Here is an 8,535-nt window from a genome sequence, read left to right as displayed (position 1 = left end):
AAAATATAAACTAAGCTCAAAATTTGGTTAAAAATGCACACACACAATCCATGAATAACCATTGGCCATAACAAAGAACTAACAAACAGTGATGCTAGTGTTTTATATTATATCGAACTCTTAACCAAATTTGATTAAAACAATAACTTACAAGATTAAACATATATATAAGCATAGAAAAAGAGACATTTTGGGATTGTTTGTTATACCAGAAGAAGACGAAGCCGGAACTTAAGCCTTTGCAATTGCAGAGAATTGAGGCACAGATTAGGGTTCAAAAATAGGTGACGAGGCGGAGGAGAAACAGATAACTGATTGAGAGAAGGTACAATTGGAGAGGACGATGTTATATCGTAAAAGAATTTGGAGAGGACAATGCTATTTCAAAATTCGAAACACAATATCTACATGAGGGTGGATGGTAAGAAGGGCCATTGGATCTGGTGTAAAAATAATCGTAGCCTTTGATTCAATTTATATTTCTAACCCTTAGATTGAATCAATCTGACGGTCCACATTTTGACACATAGACAAATGTCTCATCCTAATTCAAAAACACCCTCCTTTTGTTATATAGATATATATTGTACATTAGCAATTGGTTCTAACTTCTAAGTAGAATATTAACCATGTATGTACTGAATTCTATTTTGATTTGTAGATTATTATGGGAAAGCCATGTACAATTGATAGATTTTTTAAAAGAAAAAATGCAAGTTCCTCAGAAGTCAATACTAACAATGCATCATTGCCAACTTCCAATATTGATATCCCTGAAAATCCTCCAACAAAATCTCAAAAAATTGATGTTAAAGAAATTGATATTGGTTCACTAGGGCGAGATCTTGGATTACATATATAGATTTGGGATTATCATGTTAATCAACGTGATGAGATCCGACGAGCTTATATTATACCAACCTATACTTTCAAAGTATCTGAAATCTAGATAAGCAACTCATCTTTGTAGCTTTCAACTATCATGGTTCAAACTATTTCCGTCATGGTTGGAATATTCACTTGTAAAAGATATAGCTTTTTGTTTACCATGCTTTCTTTTTCATAAACCATATGGATCTGGATATTATGGGAAACAAACATTCACTGTTGATGGATTTAAGAATTGGAATAAAGTTAGGGATGGAGCAAAATGTGCTTTTTTAAATCATATACGGAAAGATTCTAACTCTTTTCACAATGTTGTCGAGAAATCATGTGAAAACTTGATGAATCAATTTCAACATATACAAAAGGTATTGGACAATTTCACTTCTGAACAAATTGTAGATAATTGACTAAGATTGAAGGTCTTAATTGATACAATCCGATTGCTTGCATTCCAAGATTGTGCTTTCAGAGGTCGTGATAAAAGGCCATATTCAATCAATCGCGGAAATTTTCTTCAAATAGTGAATTTGTTGGGGTCATATAATGATACATAGACTTGGGTAAATTTTGTCGGGTATAGGTATGTATCTAGAAGTCGGAGCCATCAAACCTCAAATTAAAAAGTATGCAGACTCATCAAAAATGTGTAATATTTTTAATCTATTATGAGAGATAAAATGATATTACATGTAAGTTGTGACATATAGTATCAAAAAGGTATTTTCACTCATTTTATAATAATTATACAACAAATACATATAATGATAGTAATTATACAACGTAATATACATATAACAATAGTGTTAAATATAAATATATATGAAGTGTTTGATGGAAAGTGTCCAATACATGTCCCACACTCCCTTGTCCAATTGTCGAGTGTCCAACACGGGTATTTGATTTATTCTGAAGAATCTATGTAACACAAATGTAAACAGCTTACCCACAAATATTTTTTCTCTGTTGTTGGGTAATCTATAAATGGAAAGGCTAAGACAACAAAGGCTCATATAAAGTGGCCTCCAAACTTAAGAACGATGAAGTATTGCCATGTAAAAATTCTGATGCAAATTACTTGATCAAGACAAAATGGTTGTAAAAAATCAAATTTTTTTGACCTTTGTCTTACTATCTTTGACTCTCAAGGAAGTTTCATTCACCAACGGATTTTGTGTAACCTTTATCATGGTTGGCTGTGTTGTCCCTCCAATGAACGGATTAATATCTGAATATGAGGTTGAAGATGGAAAACAAATCAAATTTTATTAATCATTGTTACTTCGATTTGTATGATGCAGCCATTAGGTGTCATTCTCTTAATCTGCGTTCTCCATATGAACAATATCCAGAAGGTAATTCACAAACCAGGGAATAAAGAATAATATTGTCAAATAACCTAACAAACCACACACTATTGAGTTCAAAAAAAAAAAAAAAAAAACACACACACACATTATTTGATATTGAACATAGAGTAAATTGTATACATAAACAACTATAATGAAAGAACCATATGATTCGAATTAAATTTGCATCAATAATACCACAATCCAGGAGAGAATCAAGGGAATATAACTGTGAAGTAACCAAATAAACCACACATTATTTGATATGGAACATAGTGAAAGAGCATCGATAATACCATAATCTAAGAGAGAATCAAATGTCCATAAGATTTACTCAAGCCTTAACAACCTTTGACCACTGAAATAACAAACACTAAAGTAATTTACCATCATAATAAGCAACACCAAGGGAAAAAAAAAGTTTTGAATAACCACTTTGAATCCTAATGCCAATCAATGTCCGTGAAAAAAAATAACTAATAAAATATAAACTAAGCTCAAAATCTAGTAAAAAATGCATACACATAACCCATGAATAACCATTGGTTGTAACAAAGAGCTAACAAACAATGATGTTAGTGTTTTATATCATATCGAGCTCTTAACCAAATTTGATTAAAACAATAACTTACAAGATTAAACATATATATAACCATAGAAAAAAGAGATATTTTGGGATTGTTTGCTATACCAGAAAAAGACGAAGTCGGAACTTGAGCCTCTGCAATGAGAGAGGGTTGCGGAGAATTGAGGCTCAGATTAGGGTTCAAAAACAGGCGCCGAGGCGGAAGAGGAGTAGACAACTGATCGAGAGAAAGTACAATTGGAGATGACAATGTTATTTCGTAAAAGAATTTGGAGAGGACGATGCTATTTCAAAATTTGAAAACAACATCTACATGAGGGTGGATGGTAAGAAGGACCATTTGATCTGGTGTAAAAATAATCGTAGCCTTTGATTCAATTTATATTTTTAACCCTTAGATTCAATCAATCTGATGGTCCACATTTTGATACCTAGACAAATGTCCCATCCTAATTCAAAAACACCCTTCTTTTGTTATATAGATATATATTTTACATTAGCAATTGGTTCTAACTTCTAAGTAGAATATTAAACATGTATGTAATGAATTCTATTTTGATTTGTAGAATATTATGGGAAAGACATGTACAATGGATAGATTTTTTAAAAGAAAAAATGCAAGTTCCTCATAAGTCAATGCTGACAATGCATCATTGCTAACTTCCAATGTTGATATCCCTGAAAATCATCCAACAAAATTTCAAAAAACTGATGTTAAAGAAATTGATATTGGTTCATTGGAGTGAGATCTTGGATTACGTATACAGATTTGGGATTATCATGTTAATCAACGCGATAAGATCCGGCGAGCTTATATTAAGGCCGGTCCATACCAACCTATACTTTCAAAGTATCCAAAATTTGGATCAACAACTCATCTTTGTAGCTTTCAACTGTCATGGTTCAAACTATTTCCGTCATGGTTGGAATATTTACCTACAAAAGATGCAACATTTTGTTTAGCATGCTTTCTTTTTTTTATAAACCATGTGGATCTGGATATAATGGGCAGCAAACATTCACTGTTGATGGATTTAAGAATTGGAAGAAAGTTAGGGATGGAGCAAAATGTGCTTTTTTAAATCATATTGGAAAAGATCCTAACTCTTTTCACAATATTTCCATGAGATCATGTGAAGACTTGATGAATCAATTTCAACATATACAAAAGGTATTGGACAATTTCCCTTCTGAACAAATTGTAGATAATCGACTAAGATTGAAGGTCTTAATTGATACAATCCGATTGCTTGCATTCCAAGGTTGTTCTTTTAGTGGTCATGATGAAAGATCAGATTAGGGATGGCAATTTAAACCCGGCCCGACAGGGACCCGACTCCCCGACTCCGATTTGAGCGATTTTTTCCCAAAAAATATCCCCGTGGGGGCGGGGATGGAATTCAAAAATCAATCCCCAATCAGTTTCGGGCCGGGGAGGGGGATTAATGTCTCAGCCCCGTACCCGGCCCGGCCCCAGCCCGTCCCATTTTCCCGATATGAAATTACTATTATACCCCTATATATATATATAAACCAAACCCTAAAACACACATTACCTCTCCCACGGTGAGTCACACCACCTCTCATCTCCTCTCTCTCTCTCTCTTCCTCTTCGTAAAATCGCAGCTCCTCTCCTCGCTGATCTCGTTTCTCCTCTTCCTCAGTTCGACTCTCTTCGTAGAATCGCAGCTCCTCTCCCTCTCCGCCAATCTCCCTCCTCCTCTTTCTCAGTTCGACCACCGATCGAGACCCCCATCCTCTCCAAACTCTGCCGCAACCACAACCCTAAGAGGCTGGCCAGTGGCCACGACGACTCTGTATGATCGATTGAGACCCCCCATTCTCATGTTTTTGGGTATGTCTGTTGGGTATTAATTTTTTAGAACTGGGGCTGATGAGGAAGATGATGATTCGGTTGCCATTCTTGACAACTCGTGCTTGTTCTTGACCTCTGTGTGTGTGTGTGTGTGTGTGTGTGTGTGAATGTTTTAGATTTTTTAGTTTTATTTTTTACATTTGAGCTCTGATCTGTTCGATTTGTTGTATATATATGTTAAATTTGATGTATGGGTGTGTTGTTGTTGATGATGATGAACAAATATGCTTAGATCTGTTGTTGTTGAATATTTATGTTGTTTTTTTTTTTTTTTTTTTTTTTGACCGGGGAATCTTCGGGGTCAGGGAAACCCGATCCCCGTTAGGGGGCGGAAGCGAGGCTGGTGATAGGCTTCCCGTCGGGGATAAGGGCCGAGGATGGGGAAATTTCTACCATCGGGGATTGGGGAAGGGGAGTGTGATCCCCGGCCCCGCCCCGTTGCCATCCCTAGGTCAGATTCAATCAATTACGGAAATTTTCTTCAAATAGTAAATTTGTTGGGTTCATATAATGACAATGTGGCTAAAGTATTGGATAAAGCTCCAAAAAATGCCTCTTACACATCACCAAAGATTCAAAAAGAAATTTTACATATTTTTTCAACCAAAGTGAACAATGTAATTTGTGAAGAAATTGGTGATGCAAAGTATTGCATAATTGTTGATGAAGCTTGTGATGAGTTAAAGAATGAGCAAATGGCTATAGTTTTGAGATTCATTGACAAAGATGGTTTTGTGCAAGAGCATTTTTTTTTTGGGCTTATTTATGTCTCTAACACTGCTGCATCAACCCTAAAAAATGAAATATATTCTGTATTGTCTTATCACAATTTAGATATTCAGAATATTCGAGGGCAAGGATACGATGGTGCAAGCAATATGCGAGATGAGTGGAAAGGATTACAAGCATTAGTTTTGAATGATTGGCCACATGCTTATTATGTTCGTTGTTTTGCACATCGCTTGCAATTGGCTTTAGTGGCAGCATCAAAAGATGTTATCCCAATTCATAAATTTTTTCCTAAATTGACTTTTGTTGTCAATATTGTTGGTGCTTCATGCAAGCACAATGATAAATTGAAAGTTGCGCAAGTTGCTGAAATTGAACATATGATTAATGTTAATGAGCTCGAAACTGGAAAGAAACTTAACTAGATTGGCACTTTACAACGAGCTGGAGATACTCGTTGGAGTTCTCACTTCAAGGTAGTTTCAAGCTTAAAAAAAATGTTCAGTCCAACATGTGAAGTTCTTCTCAACATCATTAATGAATGAACGACTTCTGCCCAACAAAGAGATGCAGACTCAGCTTATGAAACATCGACTTCTTTTGAATTTGTCTTTATTTTGCATCTCATGAAAGACATGTTGGAGATCACTGATTTACTTTGTCAAGCTTTGCAATACCGATCTCAGGACATCTTAAATGCTATGAATCTAGTTTCATCTACGAAGGCACTTCTACAAAAGTTTAGAGATGACAAATGGGATGCTGTAGTAGCCAATGTGAAATCATTTTGTGAGGTACATAACATAGATGTCCCGAATATGAATGCACGTTATATTGGGATAAGAGGTCGAGCTTGTTGTAACGCCCTAACCTTTCACATGTCATCAATATTGTCCGCTTTGGGCCACGCTCGCAAGGATTAGTTCTTTCCAGTGGGTCACCCATCCCAGAACTACTCCAGCCTAAGCACACTTAATTGGGGAGTTCAAATAGGGATTTCACTACTCGGGAAAAGGCCTCAATATTATATAAGGGTCTAAGTTTTTACTTTTATAGCCTAGGAACTCCCCCTCCATTCCAGATGTGGGACACCGGAACCTTACAATCCACCCTCCTTAAGGTTGCACATCCCCGTGCAGTAGCCTGCCAGCTCACAAGCTCGCCCACATGTACTGAGAGACGCCAGGGGCCCACACTCGGTACTCCGGAGAGTCGGCTCTGATACCATTTGTAACGCCCCAACCCTTCACATGTCATCGATATTGTCCGCTTTGGGCCACACTCGCACGAATTTGTTCTTCCTAGTGGGTCACCCATCCCAGAACTACACCAGCCTAAGCACGCTTAATTAGGGAGTTCTAATAGGGATTTCACTACCCGGGAAAAGCCTCGATGCTATATAAGGGTCTTGATTTTTACTGTTATAGCCTAGGAACTCCCCCTTCATTCCCAATGTGGCACAATTAAATATCAAATTAATTGGGGCGTTATCCCAAAATTTGGACAATTAAATATTAAATTATACTAACTTTATTTTTTGCAGAATCGTGGGTCTTACTAACTTTTCATGCAGGGCTGACCCACCATATTTTTATTGCTATTTTGTTTATTTTATAGTCAATTTATATTTCGTTGTGTACGGGGTAAGAAACTAAATGCCACCGTATCTCAGGAAACTACCCATTTGTCTCGGTGCGGATGAAACTACTTGTCTTGTCCCGTAACAAGAATTACATATATTTTTGTTTGTGTCTGGTGGACACGCGGGTGTTAAATCTTGTACTCATACCAATATACCTGTATACTGACCCGTTTTGTCTCTTAGCAACTCCGGTGCGTTCTGTTTAAGCGCAGCCGAGCTTCCTTTACAGTATTAGTTGGGAATACGGTGGTGAAGAGAAATAACTATAGTTGTTAGACATGTCGTTTGGACTTTTTTTGTTTTCTTGAGCTTAGGGTTGATATTAGTTTATGTATTTATTATTTTTTTATGACCTTAGTATTTTGATAATTTGGCATGGTTTATAACTTTACATTATTTAAGTTATTTTGACTATTTATTATTACTTTAATGTTGGAGGTATTGGTTAGTTATGAAATTATGGTGGATGGTTTGGTTGGCGTTTTGTTAGTTTTTTTTTTTTTTTTTTTTTTTAACCCTTGTAATCTTTTGAGGATAGAAATTTGCTTAAACCCTTTGGAGATGTGAACGTTTAGATTTTGTTTCACCCCTAAGATTTGGATGATGAAATATTAATTGGGGTTTAGTCCTAATTTACTATTTAATTGTCCAAATTTTGGGGTGTGATAATTTGGTATCAAAGCCGACTCTCCAGAGTACCGAGTGTAGGCCCCTGGCATCTCTCGGTGCATGTGGGCGAGCTTGTAAGCTGGCAGGCTACTGCACGGGGAGGTACAACCTTAAGGGAGGTGGATTGTAAGGTCCCGGTGCCCCACATCGAGAATGAAGGGGGAGTTCTTGGGCTATAAAAGTAAAAATCTAGACCTTTATATAGCATCAAGGCATTTTCCCGGGTAGTGAAATCTCTATTAGGACTCCCTAGTTAAGCATGCTTAGACTGGAGTAGTTCTGGGATGGGTGATCCATTGGGAAGAACAAATCCGTGCGAGTGTGGCCCAAAGCGGACAATATCGATGACATGTGAAAGGTTGGGGCGTTACATTCGTGATCATCAAGATGACTTTACAGTTGAGCATTAATATTGAGTAGATATTTTTTATGGTGCAATAGAATCTCAACTACAAGAATTAAATGGGCGGTTAAATGAACATACAATAGAGTTACTTAATCTTAGCTCAGCTCTAGATCCTCGAGATGTGTTTGAAACTTTTAAAATCGATGATATTTGTTAGTTAGTCGAAAAATTTTATCTGTAAGACTTCACAGATCAAGAGAAAATACAGTTGAGAATGCAACTTCACCATTATGAGCATAATGTAGTTCAGCATGTGGACTACAAAAAGTTGTCTACTATTTCTGAATTGTGTCAGTGGTTGGTAAGGACAAACAAATCTACGGTCTATTAACTTGTTTACGTTCGTTTGGGAAATAGGTTGGCTTTTTGGCTTTTTTTGGCTATTTTAACCTG

At 36.4% G+C, this 8,535-nt stretch overlaps 1 protein-coding gene across 1 annotated transcript; it reads left to right on the top strand.

The window, feature by feature from the left end:
- Nucleotides 1–5,073: 5,073 nt before the first annotated feature.
- LOC145798033 (uncharacterized) lies at nucleotides 5,074–5,850 on the top strand. The gene has a single exon (XM_082885482.1). It carries the CDS (start codon nucleotides 5,074–5,076, stop codon nucleotides 5,848–5,850), a length of 777 nt encoding a protein of 258 aa, XP_082741608.1.
- The last annotated feature ends 2,685 nt before the right edge of the window (nucleotides 5,851–8,535 follow it).

The sequence above is a fragment of the Camellia sinensis genome, chromosome 8 (genome assembly GCF_055761805.1).
Source record: "Camellia sinensis isolate YWXY chromosome 8, ASM5576180v1, whole genome shotgun sequence".
Lineage (NCBI taxonomy): Eukaryota > Viridiplantae > Streptophyta > Magnoliopsida > Ericales > Theaceae > Camellia > Camellia sinensis.
The sequence above is the reverse complement of the archived record's forward strand: the minus strand, read 5'-3'. Positions and strand labels throughout refer to the sequence as shown.